This window comes from Lepidochelys kempii, chromosome 8 (assembly GCF_965140265.1).
Source record: "Lepidochelys kempii isolate rLepKem1 chromosome 8, rLepKem1.hap2, whole genome shotgun sequence".
Taxonomy (NCBI): domain Eukaryota; kingdom Metazoa; phylum Chordata; order Testudines; family Cheloniidae; genus Lepidochelys; species Lepidochelys kempii.
Genome location: NC_133263.1, coordinates 86,265,184 through 86,287,494, shown reverse-complemented (window position 1 = coordinate 86,287,494; position 22,311 = coordinate 86,265,184). Strand labels below are relative to the sequence as shown.

General features: G+C 43.1%; 1 protein-coding gene across 4 annotated transcripts in view; it reads right to left on the bottom strand.

Annotated features, from left to right (window-relative positions):
- NEGR1 (neuronal growth regulator 1) overlaps nt 1-22,311 on the bottom strand; it is a 605,115-nt gene that overhangs the window by 407,679 nt on the left and 175,125 nt on the right. The window contains exon 1 of one of the 4 annotated variants that reach the window (XM_073357345.1): nt 12,013-12,057. The exons of the other annotated variants lie outside the window; for them this stretch is intronic. Coding sequence (XP_073213446.1) covers nt 12,013-12,041 — 29 coding nt within the window. The 5' untranslated portion in view covers nt 12,042-12,057. Of the gene's footprint in view, nt 1-12,012; nt 12,058-22,311 lie in introns of those variants that run through there. 4 annotated transcript variants of the gene reach the window in all.

Here is a 22,311-nt window from a genome sequence, read left to right as displayed (position 1 = left end):
ACACCTTACTACTGGGGGCAGCCCAAGGCCCCAACTACACACCAAGGAATACTCCAGACACCTTATCATCCTGTCACACTGTTCTGCAGCAACCCACCTCGCCCCAGTGACCCATCAGCTGGACGATGTTTTAAATGTAACGAGCCGGGGCATGTGAAGGCCAACTGCCCCAAGAACCCCAACAGATTACAGTTCACTGGAATCACACCAGAGGTCCTCAGGCCCAGATACCTCCCAGATACCCTCAGAGCGGAGGGAAACTGTGAGTGTGGGCGGGAAGAAGGTCACTGTGTGGAGGGACACCGGAGCACAAGTGTCAGCTATCCACGCTTCCTTAGTGGACCTTGTGAGCTTCAGGAATTTTATGGAGAGTGCGAAAGAGGCAGCACAACACCAAGTGGCTGCTCTCTGGAAGCAAGGGACAAAGAACTGAAGGAGAAGGAAAAAGAGAGGAAGCATGTGGAGGAGATGGAGAAGATAAAGGCTCAGCAGAATATCCCAACAAACCCTAGCAATCCTTCTCCAGGTACCACTCCCCATCCCAGAAAGTTCCCCACCTACATGGCAGGCGATGATACTGAGGCCTTCCTAGAAAACTTCGAAAGGGCCTGCCTTGGGTACAACGTCTCTACTGACCAATACATGGTAGAGCTGAGGCTGCAGCTCAGTGGACCCTTAGCTGAGGTGGCAGCTGAAATGCCTAAAGAACACATGAACAAGTATGAACTGTTTAAATCCAAGGCGAGAGTCAGAATGGGGATAACACCCGAGCATTCTCGTTGGAGGTTCAGAGCCCTAAGGTGGAAACCAGACGTGTCATTTACCCGACATGCCTACCACATTGTGAAACATTGGGATGCCTGGATATCAGGAGCAAGTGCTGAATCTCCAGTAAATTTGCCCTTCCTAATACAAATGGAACAATTCTTAGAGGGGGTTCCTGAGGAAATAGAAAGATACATCCTAGATGGGAAGCCCAAAACTGTAATCGAGGCAGGAGAGATTGGAGCCAGATGGGTGGAGGTGGCAGAGAAGAAGAAAACTGGTCGCAGTTGGAGCGGAGACCAGAAGGGACAACCCCAGACCACACCCTATTACCGGGGGCTGCCCAAGGCCCCACCTACCTCCCAAAGAACCCTCCAGACACCTTATCGTCCCACCACCCCATTCTCCAGCAAACCCACCTCGCCCTCGCCCCGTCAGCTGGATGATGTTTTAAATGTAATGAGCTGGGGCATGTAAAGGCCAACTGCCCCAAGAACCCCAACAGATTACAGTTCATTGCACCGGAATCACACCAGAGGCCCAGATACCCTTGGAGGCAGGCCCAGATACCTCCCAGATACCCTTGGAGCGGAGGGAAACTGTGAGTGTGGGCGGGAAGAAGGTCACCACGTGGAGGGACACCGGAGCACAAGTGTCAGCTATCCATGCTTCCTTAGTGGACCCCAATTTAATCGACCCAGAGATCCAAGTGACAATTCAACCCTTCAAGTCCAACTGTTTCAATTTGCCTATAGCCAAGTTGCCTGTCCAGTACAAGGGTTGGTCAGGAACGTGGACTTCTGCAGTCTATGATGATTATCCCATTCCCATGCTGTTGGGGGAAGACTTGGCCAATCATGCGAAGCTAGCCAGGAGGGTGGGAATGGTCACCTGCAGCCAGGCTAAGCAAGCTGTCCCGCCTAGCTCTGTTCTGGAAACTTGTACCAGAACCCGGTCAGAGGTGATGGACCAGGACCCCATGCCAACGTCTGCAACAGCAGTAGTGAATATAATCCCAGAGACCCAGACAGAGCCAGTCCCAGAACCGGAACCGGCAGCAGCTGATAACCCTACACAAGAGGCTCAGCCGGAACCTGAACCCCAACATAGTGCACCATCGCAGAGCGGTTCACAGTCAACGGAAACAGCCCCATCCCCTACATTGCTTCCAGAGGGACCAAGCCTAGGTCCCCAATCCAATGAGGAACTGATGTCTCCAGCATCAAGGGGACAGTTCCAGACCGAACAGGAAACAGATGAAAGCCTTCAGAGAGCTTGGACAGCAGCCCGGAGCAACCCACCGCCTCTCAGCTCTTCTAATCGATCCAGGTTTGTTGTAGAAAGAGGACTTTTATACATGAAAACTCTTTCTGGTGGACACCAGGAAGACTGGCATCCTCAGAGACAGTTGGTAGTTCCAACTAAGTACGGGGTAAAGCTCTTGAGCTTGGCCATGCTGGGGTGAACAGGACCAAGGACCATTTGGAGAGGTCATTCCACTGGGAGGGAATGGGCAAGGATGTTTCTACCTATGTCCGGTCTCGTGAGGTAAGCCAAAGAGTGGGAAAACCCCAAGACCAGACCTCTCCAGCCACTCCCTATCCTTGAAGTTCCATTTCAGCGAGTAGCTGTGGATATTCTGGGTCCTTTTCCAAAAAAGACACCCAGAGGAAAGCAGTGCATCCTGACTTTCATGGATTTTGCCACCTGATGGCCGGAAGCAATAGCTCTAAGCAACACCAGGGATAAAAGTGTGTGCCAGGCACTAGCAGACATTTTTGACAGGGTAGGTTGACCCTCCGACATCCTCACAGATGCAGGAACTAATTTCCTGGCAGAAACTATGGAAAGCCTTTGGGAAGCTCATGGGGTGAATCACTTGGTTGCCACCCCTTACCACCATCAAACAAATGGTCTGGTGGAGAAATTTAATGGGACTTTGGGGGCCATGATATGTAAACTCGTAAATGAGCACTCCAATGATTGGGACTTAGTGTTGCAGCAGTTGCTCTTTGCCTACAGAGCTGTACCAAATCCCAGTTTAGGGTTTTCACCATTTGAACTTGTATATGGCCGTGAGGTTAAGGGGCCATTACAGTTGGTGAAACAGCAATGGGAGGGGTTTACACCTTCTCCAGAAACTAACATTCTGGACTTTGTAACCAACCTACAAAACACCCTCCAAACCTCTTTAACCCTTGCTAAAGAAGACCTACAGGATGCTCAAAAAGAGCAAAAAGCCTGGTATGATAAACATGCCAGAGAGCGTTCCTTCAAAGTAGTGGACCAGGTCATGGTCTTAAAAGCACTCCAGGCCCATAAAATGGAAGTGTCGTGGGAAGGGCCATTCACGGTCCAGGAGCACCTGGGAGCTGTTAATTATCTCATATCATTCCCCACCTCCAACCAAAAGCTTAAGGTGTACCATATTAATTCTCTAAAGCCCTTTTATTCCAGAGAATTAAAGGTTTGTCAGTTTAGAGCCCAGGGAGGAGATGATGCTGAGTGGCTTGAAGGTGTCTACTACAAAGGGAAAAGTGCTGGTGGCATGGAAGAGGTGAACCTCTCCATGACCCTTGGGTGTATTCAGCAACAGCAGATCAAGGAGCTGTGCACTAGCTACGCACCAACATTCTCAGCCACCCCAGGACTGACTGAACGGGCATACCACTCCATTGACACAGGTAATGCTCAACCAATTAAAGTCCAACCTTACCTGGTGTCTCCTCAAACTAAAACTTCTATAGAATGGGAGATCCAGGATATGCTACAGATGGGGGTAATCTGTCCCTCTGGCAGTGCATGGGCCTCTCCAGTGGTTCTAGTTCCCAAACCAGATGGGGAGATACATTTCTGCGTGGTCTACCGTAAGCTAAACGCTGTAACTCGCCCAGACTACTATACAATGCCACACACAGATGAACTATTAGAGAAACTGGGATGGGCCCAGTTCATCTCTACCTTGGACTTAACCAAGGGGTACTGGCAGGTACCGCTAGATGAATCCGCCAAGGAAAGGTCAGCCTTCACCACACAAGTCGGGCTGTATGAATTTAATGTACTCCCTTTTGGGCTGCGGAATGCACCCGCCACCTTCCAAAGACTTGTAGATGGTTTCCTAGCGGGATTGGGAGAATATGCAGTCGCCTACCTTGACGATGTGGCCATATTTTCGGATTCCTGGGCAGAACACCTGGAACATCTACAAGAAGTCTTCAAGCGCATAAGGGAGGCAGGACTAACTGTTAAGGCTAAGAAGTGTCAAATAGGCCTAAACAGAGTGACTTATCTTGGACACCAGGTGGGTCAAGGAACTATCAACACCCTACAGGCCAAAGTGGATGCTATCCAAAAGTGGCCTGTCTCAAAGTCAAAGAAACAGGTCCAATCCTTCTTAGGCTTGGCTGGTTATTACTGCAATACAGACAAATCACCGCCCCACTGACAGACCTAACCAAAAAGAAACAGCCAAATGCCATTCAGTGGACCGAAGAGTGTCAGAAGGCCTTTAACCAGCTTAAAGCGACACTCTTGTCTGACCCTGTACTAAGGGCCCCAGACTTTGACAAACCGTTCCTAGCAACCACAGATGCGTCCGAGCGTGGTGTGGGACCAGTTTCAATGCAGGAAGGACTGGATCAAGAATTCCACCCTGTAGTGTTTCTCAGCAAGAAGCTATTTGAGAGGGAATGGGATGGTGTTTCATGAAGGAGCAGTGCTGGGCAGAGACGGGCTCCATCTTATGAAGAGAGGGAAGAGCATCTTTGCGAGCAGGCTGGCTAACCTAGTGAGGAGGGCTTTAAACTAGGTTCACCGGGGGAAGGAGACCAAAGCCCTGAGGTAAGTGGGAAAGCGGGATACCGGGAGGAAGCACAGGCAGGAATGTCTGTGAGGGGAGGGCTCCTGCCTCATACTGGGAATGAGGGGCGATCAACAGGTTATCTCAGGTGCTTATATACAAATGCACAAAGCCTTGGAAACAAGCAGGGAGAACTGGAGGTCCTGGTGATGTCAAGGAATTATGACGTGATTGGAATAACAGAGACTTGGTGGGATAACTCACATGACTGGAGTACTGTCATGGATGGTTATAAACTGTTCAGGAAGGACAGGCAGGGCAGAAAAGGTGGGGGAGTAGCACTGTATGTAAGGGAGCAGTATGACTGCTCAGAGCTCCGGTACGAAACTAGAAAAACCTGAGTGTCTCTGGATTAAGTTTAGAAGTGCGAGCAACAAGAGTGATGTAGTGGTGGGAGTCTGCTATAGACCACCAGACCAGGGGGATGAGGTAGATGAGGCTTTCTTCCGGCAGCTCACGGAAGCTACTAGATCGCATGCCCTGATTCTCATGGGTGACTTTAATTTTCCTGATATCTGCTGGGAGAGCAATACAGCGGTGCATAGACAATCCAGGGAGTTTTTGGAAAGCGTAGGGGACAATTTCCTGGCGCAAGTGCTAGAGGAGCCAACTGGGGGGGTGCTTTTCTTGATCTGCTGCTCACAAACCGGGTAGAATTAGTGGGGGAAGCAAAAGTGGATGGGAATCTGGGAGGCAGTGACCATGAGTTGGTTGAGTTCAGGATCCTGACGCAGGGAAGAAAGGTAAGCAGCAGGATACGGACCCTGGACTTCAGGAAAGCAGACTTCGACTCCCTCAGGGAACGGATGGCCAGGATCCCCTGGGGGACTAACTTGAAGGGGAAAGGAGTCCAGGAGAGCTGGCTGTATTTCAAGGAATCCCTGTTGAGGTTACAGGGACAAACCATCCCAATGAGTTGAAAGAATAGTAAATATGGCAGGCGACCAGCTTGGCTTAATGGTGAAATCCTAGCGGATCTTAAACATAAAAAAGAAGCTTACAAGAAGTGGAAAGTTGGACATATGACCAGGGAAGAGTATAAAAATATTGCTCGGGCATGTAGGAATGATATCAGGAGGGCCAAATCGCACCTGGAGCTGCAGCTAGCAAGAGATGTCAAGAGTAACAAGAAGGGTTTCTTCAGGTATGTTGGCAACAAGAAGAAAGCCAAGGAAAGTGTGGGCCCCTTACTGAATGAGGGAGGCAACCTAGTGACAGAGGATGTGGAAAAAGCTAATGTACTCAATGCTTTTTTTGCCTCTGTTTTCACTAACAAGGTCAGCTCCCAGACTGCTGCGCTGGGCATCACAAAATGGGGAAGAGATGACCAGCCCTCTGTGGAGATAGAGGTGGTTAGGGACTATTTAGAAAAGCTGGACGTGCACAAGTCCATGGGGCCGGACGAGTTGCATCCGAGAGTGCTGAAGGAATTGGCGGCTGTGATTGCAGAGCCATTGGCCATTATCTTTGAAAACTCGTGGCGAACGGGGGAAGTCCCGGATGACTGGAAAAAGGCTAATGTAGTGCCCATCTTTAAAAAAGGGAAGAAGGAGGATCCAGGGAACTACAGGCCAGTCAGCCTCACCTCAGTCCCTGGAAAAATCATGGAGCAGGTCCTCAAAGAATCAATCCTGAAGCACTTGCATGAGAAGAAAGTGATCAGGAACAGCCAGCATGGATTCACCAAGGGAAGGTCATGGCTGACTAATCTAATCGCCTTTTATGATGAGATTACTGGTTCTGTGGATGAAGAGAAAGCGGTGGATGTATTGTTTCTTGACTTTAGCAAAGCTTTTGACATGGTCTCCCACAGTATTCTTGTCAGCAAGTTAAGGAAGTATGGGCTGGATGAATGCACTATAAGGTGGGTAGAAAGCTGGCTAGATTGTCGGGCTCAACGGGTAGTGATCAATGGCTGCATGTCTAGTTGGCAACCGGTATCAAGTGGAGTGCCCCAAGAGTCGGTCCTGGGGCCGGTTTTGTTCAATATCTTCATAAATGATCTGGAGGATGGTGTGGATTGCACTCTCAGCAAATTTGCGGATGATACTAAACTGGGAGGAGTAGTAGATTCGCTGGAGGGGAGGGATAGGATACAGAGGGACCTAGATAAATTGGAGGATTGGGCCAAAAGAAATCTGATGAGGTTCAATAAGGATAAGTGCAGGGTCCTGCACTTAGGATGGAAGAATCCAATGCACCGCTACAGACTAGGGACCGAATGGCTAGGCAGCAGTTCTGCGGAAAAGGACCTAGGGGTGACAGTGGACGAGAAGCTGGATATGAGTCAGCAGTGTGCCCTTGTTGCCAAGAAGGCCAATGGCATTTTGGGATGTATAAGTAGGGGCATAGCGAGCAGATCGAGGGACGTGATCGTTCCCCTCTATTCGACATTGGTGAGGCCTCATCTGGAGTACTGTGTCCAGTTTTGGGCCCCACACTACAAGAAGGATGTGGATAAATTGGAGAGAGTCCAGCGAAGGGCAACAAAAATGATTAGGGGTCTAGAATACATGACTTATGAGGAGAGGCTGAGGGAGCTGGGATTGTTTAGCCTGCAGAAGAGAAGAATGAGGGGGGATTTGATAGCTGCTTTCAACTACCTGAAAGGGGGTTCCAAAGAGGATGGCTCTAGACTGTTCTCAATGGTAGCAGATGACAGAATGAGGAGTAATGGTCTCAAGTTGCAGTAGGGGAGGTTTAGATTGGATATTAGGAAAAACTTTTTCACTAAGAGGGTGGTGAAACACTGGGATGTGTTACCTAGGGAGGTGGTAGAATCTCCTTCCTTAGAGGTTTTTAAGGTCAGGCTTGACAAAGCCCTGGCTGGGATGATTTAGTTGGGGATTGGTCCTGCTTCGAGCAGGGGGTTGGACTAGATGACCTTCAGGGGTCCCTTCCAACCTTGATATTCTATGATTCTGTGATTCTATGAAAGCAACTTGTCCGTCAGTGAAAAAGAATGTTACGCCATTGTCTATGCTCTGGAAAAGCTACGCCCATATGTTTGGGGACAGCGTTTCCACCTGCAAACCGACCATGCTGCGCTACAGTGGCTTCATGCCATCACGGGAAATAACAAAAAAACTTATTCAGTGGAGTTTAGCTCTCCAAGATTTTGATTTCGACATCCAGCACATCTCAGGAGCTTCTAACAAAGTGGCTGATGCACTCTCCTGTGAAAGTTTCCCAGAATCAACTGGTTAAAATTGTCCTTGAGATGTGGAAAATATTGTTAGTCTTTATATACTTGGTAGTATATTTAGAGGTGCATGTGTCTTATTAACTCTGTTTTCTCCTAGAGCTCCAGGAAGAAACCACAGCCAGCGTTTCACCCTATCTGTGATTTGGGGGTGTATGTCATAAATATAAAGGGAAGGGTAACCACCTTTAAATCCCTCCTGGCCTGAGGAAAAACTCTTTGAACTCTAAATGATTAAGAAGCTAGGATAATCTCGCTGGCACTTGACCAAAATGATCAATGAGGAGACAAGATACTTTCAAAGCTGCGGGGGGGGAGGGGGAGAAGCAAAGGTTCTCTCTGTCTGTGTGATGCTTTTGCCAAGAACAGAAAAAGAATGGAGTCTTAGAACTTAGTAAGTAATCTAGCTAGATATGCGTTAGATTCTGTTTTGTTTAAATGGCTGACAAAATAAGTTGTGCTGAATGGAATGTATATTCCTGTTTTTGTGTCTTTTTGTAATTTAAGGTTTTGCCTAGAGGGATTCTCTGTTTTGAATCTGATTACCCTGTAAGGTATTTACCATCCTGATTTTACAGAGGTGATTCTTTTACTTTTTCTTCAATTAAAATTCTTCTTTTAAGAACCTGATTGCTTTTTCATTGTTCTTAAGATCCAAGGGTTTGGTTCTGTGTTCACCTATGCAAATTGGTGAGGATTTTTATCAAGCCTTCCCCAGGAAAGGGGGTGTAGGGTTTGGGAGGATTTTGGGGGGGAAAGACGTTTCCAAGCGGGTCTTTCCCTGTTATATATTTGTTAGACTCTTGGTGGTGGCAGCAATAAAGTCCAAGGGCAAAAGGTAAAATAGTTTGTACCTTGGGGAAGTTTTAACCTAAGCTGGTAAAAATAAGCTTAGGGGGTTTTTCATGCAAGTGCCCACATCTGTATGCTAGAGTTCAGAGTGGGGAAGGAACCTTGACAAGGGCACAGAAGCAATGTGCCATAGCATGGCTTGACCTGGCTAATGCTTTCGGATCCATGTCCCACCACCACATTTTTACCACTCTGCAAGAGTTCGGGATGCCTGAAAACATTTTCCAACTGGTCCAGGAACTTTATGATGGCTGCACCACCACCATCCACTCCATGTAAGGAGAGATGCCTGAAATTCCTTTCTGTAATGGTGTGAAGCAAGGCTGTCCCCTTAGCCCCATTGTTTTCAACTTAGCCATGGAGCCGCTCATTTGTGGGATCTCCAGTGGTCTAGGCGGTTTCGACCTATATGGCAATAGAACGAATATCCTGGCCTATACAGACAATCTGGTCCTGATCACACACAATCCTGAGAGTTTCCAACAAATGCTCAATGTCACCAGCCAGGATGCCAACAGGATTGGTCTCTGCTTCAAAGCCAGAAAGTGCGCATCCCTACATATCGATGGTGGTAGAAGAGATTGGTTCAAACACCGCTGTTCCAGATCCAGGATTAACCCATGATCTTCCTTGAAGATGGGCAAGTGCACCAACATCTCAGCACGCCCATGGGTTTCTGTGTGCAGCAGACACCTGCGGATATCTACGAGACATTGCCAAGATCGACTTCTTCCCTACTGACATCATGGCAAAAGACCAACGCCTTGAACATCTTCTTGATCCCGCATATTTCATTCATTCTGAGGGGATCCGCCATGGCGAAGGTACCTCTTAACAAAAAGGACAACACCATCAGGCAACTAGAGAAGAAGTGGATGTTTCTTCCCCTAAGAGCCAGCAATGAACTGGTGTACATCTCGCATAGGCAGGGCGGCACCGACGTCCCTTGAATGGGTGATCTCTGCGATGTTGCAGCAATCACTCACGCCTTCTGATGCACCCTGACGTCAAGGTGAGGAACATCGTGGAGAGTGCTTTACACATTGTCATGAGGAAGTGATTTGCCAGGACTCTCTCACACCAAGATGTCACCACCTACCTGAGCGTCTCTTTGCAAGACAAATTTGGCAGAGGTGGGGGAGACTTTGCTTCACTCTGGACTCATGCCCACAATGCTATGCAATGACTGGAGAAACATATCTGCTGCCACTGGACGTGGTATGAGGAACACCAGGAGCTGGGAGTCCCGATGCCACAGGTGAAGAATACAGAGCACATAATCATCACTCCAAGAGCTAGAACCATGCTGGAGAAGACCCTGAAGGATGCCATCCACTGCCAGTATGCGGAAAACCTGAAATAGAAGCCGAACCAGGGCAAAGCTTTCGAGGTGACTTGCAAGTAGGATGCAAGCAACCACTTCCTCCCTGGGGGAAGCTTCACCCAATTTGCTGACTGGAAGTTCATCAATAGAGCACAGCTCAACTGTGTCCCACTGAATGGAGCTGCCCACTGAAGGACAATCTCCACTCGTTGCTATATTTGCTTTCTACAACCAACTCTCTGTATAACTTTTCATGAGTGATGTACCTGAACATTTGGATGCTAACACTTAAACTATATGGTTAAATTTATTAATCTAAATTTTGGTTATTGCGGATTATGTACTATATGTATTTTATGATTCTAAATCAAACATTCTACTTTTGAATAATTTAAGCACTATACCTAGATGTACCAACGCTATTCTCTTAACCTGTGTATTATATAATTTTAACATTAGCTTTAATAAAAAAATTTAAGGCTGGATATGAATGGAATATGGGCACACATGCCAACTAGCATTTTTTTTTTTTACTCTCTCTCTCCATTCACCTTGGTGTTTAGATACGGTCCTCACAGTGCTTTGCAGCTTTCTAAGCAACCCTGATGATACTGATGTTTCTTGTAAAGTTGCAAGTACCCACATCTACATAAAATCAACTGCCTATGCCTCATGCAAATAGGATTTTGGCCACTCCCATCAGCACTAGTCCAACTCCACTGCTATACTAACTTTTCCCTGCCAAGAGATAAGGCCGTATGTATAATTTGGTCCTACTTCCCAATTCCTTTGTATCTGGAGTACAAATTAGGCATCTAATCACAATTATTTATTTATTTGTGTTAGGGTGTTCAATAATGTGCTAAGTTCTTTACTGAACACTTAGAAGACATTTCCCTGTCCAGAAGAACTGAAAAAGTAAATAAAATCCTAACATATGAGTAAAAGAACCAACTGTGGCAAAACAGTTAAAAGGCAGAACTGGGTTACAAGAGCATGATTCTGTGGTTGCTTAGAGATTAATGTATGCTTTTTGGTTAATGTTAAGTTGTGATTGTTTTGTTTACTTTCTTTGTAGTCATAGAATGTTTTGGGGCTATTAAAACATAGCTATTATAGCCATTACCAGTAAGTCATATACTCTAAATTTTGTTCTGTGCTTAATGAAAGGATCTTCAAACCCACTTTTATCCAGCAAAGAAGTGAACTGTCTTTTGTTTCATTAGGAACCTCATTATCAGAATTTCAGTATTTATTGATCTTTAAATGCAAATATTTCTGCACCTCTCTCCTCTTAGCACTTTATTTCTATAGGGCTATGTATACTGCCCCTGCATGCAGATTTAAGCCATGTATTCCACTTAAAGGGATGCTGTCTGTACAAAAAAAAGTGATAATTTCTAGTAACGTTTTTAATTTCTTTCTGATCTCAAAAGTTTTTTTTTATTTCTTAAAACAATTGGGCTACTCATATTTACTACAAATATTTAGAATAATTTAAATATATTCCTTTTTTTGTTAGAATAACTCCTAACTATTGTCTTCTCCAGAGCTGCCTCTGATACTTACAAGAAACTAGTCACCTAATAAAGCAGGGGTGGGCAAACTTTTTGGCCTAAGGGCCACATCTAGGTATGGAAATTGTAGGGTGGGCCAGGAATGAGGGCTCCAGCTGGGGATGCGGGCTCTGGGGTGGGGCTAGAAATGAGGAGTTCAGGGTGTGGGAGGGGGCTCCGGGCTGGGGCAGCTACCATATTGTGCGTGCTACAAAAATACAAATAGTATGTTAATAATATTGGGATATCTTCAACTGAATAGATTTTGAAAAATTCTTAAATCCATATTATCCATTTGTTCTTTCCCTCCAGCATATAGATATACATACAAATATTTAAACAAAGACAACTTTTAAAAAATTTATAAAATAATGATTCTGTTTCCCACTCTAAGTCCAAAGCAAAGTTATATGTCGAAAGCCAAAAGTAGACATCAAAATAAACAAATTCATACGTTACAAGTTTACAATTGGGGGACATCATCTTGTGGCTTGCAAATTCACCATGAGACAGTTATTTGGAAATGTCTCTCTTCTTTTTCAGAAATGCACAGTCAACTGCACTGTTAACAGTAAAATTAGTTATCTTTTCTGGTACCATTTCTGCATTTGACAGTTACAATAAAAATCACTCCAAATGATGAGAACTTTACCCTGAGTAAATATACTCAATCACATCTGCTAAGCCAGCCTAACAGACTATCAGCAGCTATATTTTCTTTCAGTCTGAGTTCAGTGCTATCCATGACGTAAATTGTAGCTTAGTTCAAGAAAATGACTGTAAAATAAATTATATAAGCCAAATTACTGTGGTATATCGGTTTCACTCAACTGTTGGAAAAACATTCACAAAGTATGTCGAAATAACTTGTGATGCTTTTAAATATTAAAAGACATTCATTTTTAGTTTACTATTGATGAGAAGTTCTCAGATCCAAAATCTTGAATTAAATGGGGGGAAAAAAGCTGTGACTGAGAGGGCCCAAAAATCAATCCAATTTACACTACAAACGAAAGACTCTGTTTCCTTACATTCCTACTTTGTTTTCAAATGATCTTCCAGACTGTTTTAAATAAGAGAGCAGCAGCCTTTCCAAACAAGAGCTGTGTCACTGTAAACATCTTGCATGTGTGCCCACAAAAGACTCAGTACTGCAAGGTGCTGAGCACCTTCAATTGCCAGTGAAGTCATGTGGATGATGTTGGCCCATACTGCAAGCGTGAGTAGACATTCCTCTATGCTAGCAAATAATGTTTCGATATTCTTTAAATTCCAGGCAAAAAAAAAAGTTAAAAGAAAATTAAAGGTTGCAAAGTCTAGCACTTAATTAAGAAACACCCATATTAAATTTGCCTCTACAACTACAATTTAGGCCATTTGAGTGTATGTGTTATGGCAGTCTTGTCCAAAATTGCATCAGAAGTCTCTGGCAGAGCCAGAAATAGAACCCAGTACTGCTGTGTCCCAGTCCAGTGCCTTAAACACAAGAGACTGCTCTTTCATGTTCTTTCTTTTCTTGCAACTTTCTGCCTCATTCAGTGTGCATCTTGTGCATTGAATGAGACAGGGAGCCCATTGAACAAATAGTATGTGATCATATTCCTGTATAAATAATGCTAGATGTATAATTCATATACACAAGGGGGTCAAAGCAGGTAGTGAGGTGTCAGACCAGGAACAGATTGCCTTGGGTCAGAATGGAAATGTACCAAGTTACAATTCTCCGCACCCAGAAAGGAGAACAAGTTGTGAAAAACAAACAAACAACAAAATAGAATATAAAGGCAGCAGTGCTCATATGCTTCTAGAGCAGTAAATGAAAAGGATAGTTTCACCATGTTTGAATATATAAACAAGGACACAGAGAAATGTTATTCATTATGACAAGACAAATACACAAACTAGCAGCAACCCACAGTTAGGAAGATGGCTAGTTTATTTTGTAGACCAAATTAAGTGTCTTCTAGTTTAGAGAACAAAACTCTATTTTCCCTATATGCAATTTTTCATGATTGATAATGGTGGAATACACTTTATGTTAAGAATTTAAAATTTCATCATGAAGTCAGTTTCATAATAGCAATAGCACTTATTTAGCAGTTTCCATTTTCAAAGCACTGTGTAAAACATTAACTAGTCCTCATCTCACCTGAGTTAGGTATGTATTATCAACATTTTATAGATAGGAAAACTGGCCCACATAGAGCCAGGTGGTCTTCCTTGGAGGACTTACATGCACCATTTTTCTTGTCCATCAAAGTGTTGCTCATACCATACTATGTTTACTTTGGAAATGTCATTTACAAGCTTCCCTGATATAAAGGCAATATAGCAATTACAGTAGTAGGAATCTTAAGACACTGTAGACGTAGCATATTGTGATAGATCCAGGCCAGCTGGGTACAGCAGAGTAGCCTGATTAGGATCCGGGAAGTGCTGCTAGGGGATTCCCCCCCCCAGCCTACGCGGGGGGTCCACAGGACCTGGAAAACCAAACAATTACAGGGGACAACTAATGAACAGGGACGGGAGTGCAGTCAAAGGGTCAAACAAAGGAAACCAGATGGGGACACCGAGCAGAGAACCCTGGACAGCGCCCACTGCTCCTCAAAGGCATCAAGGGAGTCAGTGGACGCAGCCCAGAGGAACTCTGCCCGGAGGCGTGAATGGACAGAGGATCGGAAATAGGCCCCACAATCACAGGAGACTCCATCGGCCAACCTCCTCACCCTGGTTTTATAGATGGCCACTTTAGCCAGGGCCAGGAGGAGGTTGGCCAGGAGGTCCAGCGACTTAGCGGGGCCATGGACAGGGAGTGCATAGATAAGGAGGTGAGGGGAAAAATGCAACCAAAATCTTAACAAAATATTCATGAGGAGCCGGAAGAGGGGCTGCAGCCTGGTGCACTCCAGGTAGAGGTGCGCCAGGGTTTCCCTCACGCTGCAAAAGGGTCAGGTGTCCGGGATTGGGGTGAACCGCGCCAAGTACACGCCCGTGCTCATGGCTCCATGAAGGAGCCACCAACTGATATCCCCGGCAGGCCCCGGGTACAGCAGAGTAGCCTTATTGGGATCCAGGAAGAGGGCTTTGCCCGCCCACTGCTAAAGGATCCCCCCCCAGCCTAAGGGGGGCGTCCACAGGACCTGGAAAACCAAGTAATTAAGGGGGACAACTAATGAACAACAGGGACGGGAATTCAGAGTACAGAAGGCAGATATACTAGCCACTAGATTAACAGTTTTCTGTTCCCTGACTGACCAGGGCAGGGGCTGCTCCAGGCTAATGAGAACACCTGACTCCAATTAACCTGCAAAGAGTCAGGTGAGGCCATTAAGCTAATGTGACCACCTGACTCTAATTAAGGCCCCTCTGATAATATAAAAGGGCTCACTCCAGTCAGGTAGAGAGGAGCGGAAGTGTGGCTGAAGGGCTGGTTAATGAAGACACTCTCAAGTCATTGGTAAGGGAGAAGCAGGAGAGCTGAGGGAAAGTGGCCCAGGGAAATGTAGCAACTCTGGCAGTAAAAGGTTGGCTGCCAACAGCTGCTACCATTAGGGTCTCTGGGCCGGAACCTGGAGTAGAGGGTGGGCTGGGTTCCCCCCAACCCACTACTACAGAAACACCTCCTGGGAGGGGAAAACAGGCCCTTATTTTTGCATAAGGATGTAGGAGCAACAAAGACTGTAGGAATTCTCTCACTAACCTCCATTGCTGGCTTATGATGAAAAGGGCTCAGTAGACTGTATCCCTGGCCCTAGAGAGAGAAGGGCTACGTGGAGGGTCACAGTGAGCCTCTGAAGCTAGCATAAACCGCCTGGAAGGGCAGGACCCATGGGGACAAGGTCGGAGCTCTGCCACAATATATATGAAGATAAATGCGTGTAATTGGTGTTTCTTGTTTTCACTTGTGTTTTTGAGTTGCCACATGTAAGTTTGTGCCCTCCTTGAGTTTGGTAATATAGCAAGAGATAATATTACAAAACCACAAGTGCAATGCTATAAAACAACAAGAAGATTTGGTAATTAAAATACCATACATGTGAGATTTAAAGAAGATACCATCTGTTTTTTTCCTTTATTGTTTGTTTATGCACCAATATAGCCACATAAAGCTGGAAAGCATGCTTCTGGTCTGAGATGGTCTTTCTGCAACTGGAGAATCTGATACAGAGAAGACTATATCAGGAATCTGGGGCTTTGTACTTTGAGAGTGTTGATTTTATCTCTGCCAGTAGTATGTTGAGAAATGTAGTCTGGTGGCTGTGTTTACTGCTGTTTTTTGATGCAGTGATTATAAATATTGAATGTGTTCAGTTATTAACCAGAGAATGGTATTTCTCTCATGTGTGTATTGCAATAATGGCACAATAATGAGTTGTTTTGTCTGTGGCACTTTCTGGAGCTTAAGTTTAATTTACTTTAGTAATAAGAAGTGTAACACTTGTCTTTCAAGATTGAATATCGTGAGTAATTCTTGAGAACGGAAAAGGAAGGCTGTTTTGGTTCTTCTCCATTGGAGTGCTGATTATGCAAGGAGTGGGAAGGAGACTGCCTGGGCAGTGAGCTCAAGGGAAAAGTTAATGTTCTGTCTCTCCTAGTATATAAGGAGATGTAACCTTATGATTATATTAACCCCAAAATGTATAGTATTTTGCATCCTTTCCTGATTATATTGATGAGTTTAACCAACATTTCACATCCAGTGGAGCATGAAAATTTTATCATTCTGTTTGCAATCTTTTATGAAAAATAATACATGGTATTTTTTAAAAAAAGTCAGCATGTCTTAGTTTCTTGGCTACAGCTTCATTTTACAAGATTTTTTTCTAATCTACCTCTATGCTGACTCCTTATTTTTATTTGAGTTTAAACACTACATTATATAAGATTCTCAATAGACAGATAATGACAGCCAGAATTAGCAGTTTCAAGTTAATTTCACCTTGTATAGTGTCCAAGTTCACGTTGCATAGTATCCAAGGTTTAAAAATATTTCCTGAAAACCCACTACTCTAAAAGTAAGATTTAAAACCCTAAAGGAAGAAGTAGGCTAAATGCCTATAGTTACAGGATATTTCTCTCGGTTAAAGGGTGGAAGAATATTTTCCATCAAAACATATGTAAATCTTGTATCTTTGTACCTGGAATTTACAAGTTTCAGCTCTAAGCTGTGAATGTGAGATGTAAATCCCTCAAAATTACTGACTTTTATAGAGTGAAGTCAAAAACATGTACTTCACATGCAAATCTATCACTAGCAGATGCTCTACCTTTTTTGTAAATTTCAATCATAACTCTAGTTTCATAGCTTGAAAACACCTACTAGATGGAAGAAATTTTAGGCTGGTCCCATGTCCTCTCTTTTTAAAAAACACAGTATTTCAACACAAATAGGAAGAAACATGAACTCTAGAGGGGTTTTGTTTGTACTAATGAAACACCTTTCTGTGCTTTTCTGTTTTCTTGTCACCAATATGATATAGAGATTTTCAATACAAGCTACAAGAACAGGAGTACTTGTGGCACCTTAGAGACTAACCAAATTTATTTGAGCATAAGCTTTCGTGAGCTACAGCTCACTTCATCAGATGCATTCAGTAGAAAATACAGTGAGGAGATTTATATACACACAACATGAAAAAAATGGGTGTTATCATGCACACTGTAAGGAGAGTGATCACTTAAGATGAGCTATTACCAGCAGTAGAGTGGGGGGAGGGAGGAAGAAAACCTTTTGTAGTGATAATCAAGGTGGGCCATTTCCAGCAGTTAACAAGAATGTCTGAGGAACAGTGGTGGGGGGGAATAAACAAGGGGAAATAGTTTTACTTTGTGTAATGACTACCAATGTGATATATGCCATCATGTGCCAGCAATGCCTCTCTGCCATGTACATTGGTCAAACTGGACAGTCTCTACATAAAAGAATAAATAGACACAAATCAGATGTCAAGAACTTTAACATTCATAAACCAGTCGGAGAACACTTCAATCTCTCTGGTCATTCGATTACAGACCTAAAAGTTGCAATTCTTCAAAAACAGACTTCAACAAGAGACTGCTGAATTGGAATTAATTTGCAAACTGGATACAATTAACTTAGCTTGAATAAGGACTGGGAGTGGACGGGTCATTATACAAAGTAAAACTATTTCCCCATGTTTATCCCCCCCCCCCCCCCCCAACTGTTCCTCAGACGTTCTTGTTAACTGCTGGAAATGGCCCACCTTGAGTATCACTACAAAAGGTTTTCTCCCCCTCCCCCCACCCACACTCTCCTGCTGGTAATAGCTCATCTTAAGTGATCACTCTCCTACACTCTCCTGATCAGTGCATGATAAACACCCATTTTTTTCATGTTCTGTGTGTATATAAATCTCCTCACTGTATTTTCCACTTAATGCATCCGATGAAGTGAGCTGTAGCTCACGAAAGCTTATGCTCAAATAAATTGGTTAGTCTCTAAGGTGCCATAAGTACTCCTTTTCTTTTTGCGAATACAGACTAACACAGCTGCTACTCTGAATACAAGCTACAGTAAACATACAATACAATGTTGCATGTATATATTTCATTGTTCCAGTGTCTATCTGTTCATAGATTTGGAATAAAAGAATTACACCCAGTTGCCTCTGGCCCTGATACCCATCAAAAGTCAATGAAAAGGCACCCATAAATTTAATGGGTATTGGATCATGCCCTATTTGTTAATATGCTCAAATTTTAGAGTCCTGCTAAGCATGAGAGTATATGCTAGAGTCATGATAAGCATGAGAGTATATCCATTTGATTAATTTCCTGGTCTTGAGTGAAACTGATGTGCTTAAACTATTGCTCCAAAATTTGACTTTCAGTACATTGTATCCCACTGAACATATTTCTAATTAGTGAAATCATCAGCCACCATTGAAATACATGTTATTATAGAAAATGAATGGAAGAGTGGTTATTACAATTAAAGTTAATGTCATATAATTTAAATTTATTTCAATTTCAGTTCTAAAAGTAACAGTCAACTAGTTTAGGACCCAGTGTTGACAACCTTAAAATTGTTATCTAGATGAATTCATTAGTCAAATTCTTTGCCAGAAGAATTAAAATATCAGTTGTAAAATACAAACACCCTTCTGGCCTTCTTACGGTAGTTAACAAACTATTGCCATAGTTATGCCAACATCATAATATTCAGAAAGTCCTATTTACAGAGCATTCATTTAATCTGCTCTATAGATCATGAGAAAAGCAGTCAGAGAGAGAGAAAAATAGTGTTCTTCATATTTCAGAGCTTCTCAGAAACTCTCATACAATGCAGTTTAGCCCTCTTCAGAAATAGTTGTCTGTTTTTTTAATATTCAGTTAGCAACATGCTAATATGTTTGATTCAGGGCCAAAGACTGGTTCCTGTGTAAAGCTGAAGGAAAAGGGTCTTGCACTTGAGTTTAGGGGAGATACAGCCCTTACTCTTCAATCCAAAGGTAGTGCAAAGAGTGCCAGTACACCCAGGCCGTGACTATTAAGGCATTTAGCTTATAGTAGTACATGCCTTCCCTGACCTCCACTGCAGTTCCATGGAAAATGCTGTCATAGCTCATTGCCTGGTAGAGAACTGAGGATCTTGGAATTACCTTATGTGGACTCTTTGTGGCCTTGCCACCCATATGGGAGGGAACATGGCATATCTATTGAAAACATATACATAAAACTACAGTGGGTAACATTAAAGAAGCACGGTTGCCATCTCCAGAAATGTTAACAACCATATTGTTATGTTGTCAGGAATTAAAACAAATACACTCAAACCAGACTAGGACAAACAAATCCTTTACCCTGCTCTAAACATTACTCAATCTGATTTCTGGCAGACTGCCAAAGGGAGTGAATTCAAAGGGTGGGAGCGCTCAGATGAGAGAATCTTCCCACCAGTCCTGAAGAGTCCAACTCCAAAACAGAGAGCAAGAACCTTGTGGAGGATCTTAATACTGAGGGTGGGGAATGTGTGAGAAGCAGCCCCACACTATTCAAAGCTTTAAAAGAGTATCACCAATGCCTTGACTTACATCTGGAGATGAACAGGAAACTAGAGTGAAGACTCTAAAAGAAATTCTTACAGGGGCTTGCAAGAGGCACAAAGCTATATTCTGACCAGCTTGACCTTCCAAGTGGACTTCAGGAATAAGGGCCTAGAGTTTTTGAAGATGTGAATGACCATTATGAGAGGAACAACAAGCACTTGGCTTGTGATTGAAAATAAAAAAAGTGTTTTTTCTGCCTTCCCTTCCAATTTGCCATAATAGAGGTTTAAGGGTTAAACCTCTGAACTAGTATCCTCCTAACACACCATAGCCGGAACAATTGGCAGTGCTGCTCCACCATCTTGTTTACATGATCAAAGCAATGTAGCCACTGAAGCTGAAGACCTGAGTAGCAGACCACAGAGCATGATAGAGGGTAATCATCAAACTACTCCATAACTTCCCCTATACGGTGGAGGAGATATACTCCATGTACACAGTAATAGTTTGCACTTACTATATGCATGGCATCTGTCAGTCAAACATATCAAAACATTTTGTAAATATGGATTGATTAAGCCTTGCAGCATCCCTGTGAAGTAGCACTAAAGACTATTATGCCCATTTCATACAAGTGAAAACTGAAGTATAAACAGATTAGAGGTCATATAGTGTGGCAATGCTTCATTACTCTAAGTACCACACAAACTCCCTTTCTGTGGTCTCACCAGTGGTTTTCCAGAATCCATGACAGCTTAAAGAAGATGTTATGTTTCCTTCTTTTTGTAATCACAAAACTCATTCCTTTTACATTTAGAAGATGAAGGTATTTTAAAATGTGCTCCTATATTTAACAAACAGAACTGCAGTTTTATTTCTGCATAAGGAGTCTTTCTTAGATACAATTTTATCACTATTATAAATGTTACTTTATTATTATTGTGTTAGTTTGCAGTGCCTCAGTAAGGATCAGGGTTTCAATAGAAAGTGTTATGCAAATACCTAGGAAAAGTCCCACCACAAAGAGCTCAAAATCTTAAGTCACTGATCTTACAGATTTACACAAGTATAAAGCTATTGACCTTCATAAGTCAGTGTAAAATCAAGTGTGTGTTCTTCATTGTGTAAATGTGATACAAATTCACTGTTTTATTTATTTTTTTCCAGAAGAGGAAAGCTCCCTGAGCTCCCTAAAAGCATACAGCCCAGAATTGTTGTTGTAACGCATACACTGTCAATGAAAATGTTTCTCTGTATAGTGTTATATCACTGTTTAAAAATCATAAAAGAAACCTAAAAGTTTATACATATACTAACTATATATAAACTAGTATATATTATAACTATATTAACGTATGCCATGTAATATGAGAATCACAATGCCTCTCTTTATATCCCATTTTTAATGCACCTTTCAAAACCAAATTATCCCATGTCTATCTGAAAGCTTCCAAAGTAAGGGCAACTGGCAGAAATAACACACACTGATTGGTAATCATAGAGCCAATCAACAGTAGTTTCTCCTTCCTGGCTTCAGCAGGCTGTTTTCCTATTTTTACTAATATCCAGACTAATAAAACTTTTATTGACTCCTTTTTCCTCACACAGGAGCTATTGCACCTAATGGTCCAAACTGTTTTTCTCAGTAACACTAGAACACTGCAGAAATGAACAACAGTAGATCCCATGGTAAACTTATCTTTGGCAGGATTTTTACTCCCAAGAAGTAAAAAGGAATAGGATATGAGCAAATTTATAATTATGTTTAGCATTCACTATAGGTGAAATTCAGACCTCTAACCTTTGAAATACCACTGTACTGATTGCTGCTTTTCCGTTGGCAGGAGTGAAGAAATAGGTTGGACTGCATTAATTAAATTGGCTTGGAGCTTTCTGGAGGTCTCCAATAACTTTTTTAATTATAACTTAATACTTCAATCTAGCACTTGCAAAATTGAAATTTCTCTCCAAATGCCTACGCTTCATACTTATTCTTTCCCTTTTCCCAAAATACTTATAGAGGCTCATCTAGGTTGTGAGATTACTATACATCAGCAATGCCTCAGCCAGGAAAAGTGTTTCATATAGAACATCAACATTTTTTGAACTTCATTTCTATAATGCAGACTTGTGGGTTACAAAATTTATTACATCAAGGGCCAAAATTTCAGCAGCCAGCATCTGTATTAAAAAGGCAGGCACATACATTCATAGGAGAATTCTGTCTCCAGTCAATGGAAGTTTTGCCATTGACTTCAATGAAGCCAGGGTTTCACTCCAGGTATCTAGGACCAGTACAAGCTTTTCTGTACCACTTAAAGCCATTTGCTTGCATGGCTGAGTGAAGAGGAAGCAAAGTAGCATAATAAGGGCCGTACACAGCTGCCTTACCTAGGCTATCATGTTAGCAGGGTTGGAACAGGGTCAAGTGATCTGTGATTGTTTGGATCCACTGGCCTAACACCCTAATGTAAAAATAGCAGTGTGACTGCAGCCACTATTCTTATAAATTAGAATAGCACAAGAGTGGAATTCATCTTATGTACTTCCTCTCACCTCATAAAACATCATACAAAAGCTTCTTTTAAACTAATGGAATTGTTGCACTTATAGAAGCAAAACAGTAATCCACAGCAAGCTGGTAACTAGAAAATTGGTTTGGCATAACACAACTTCCTAGTTTCTGTAAACCTGCCACAGTATATAGTGAAATTTATAGTGAACATGCCAATGAAATGAAC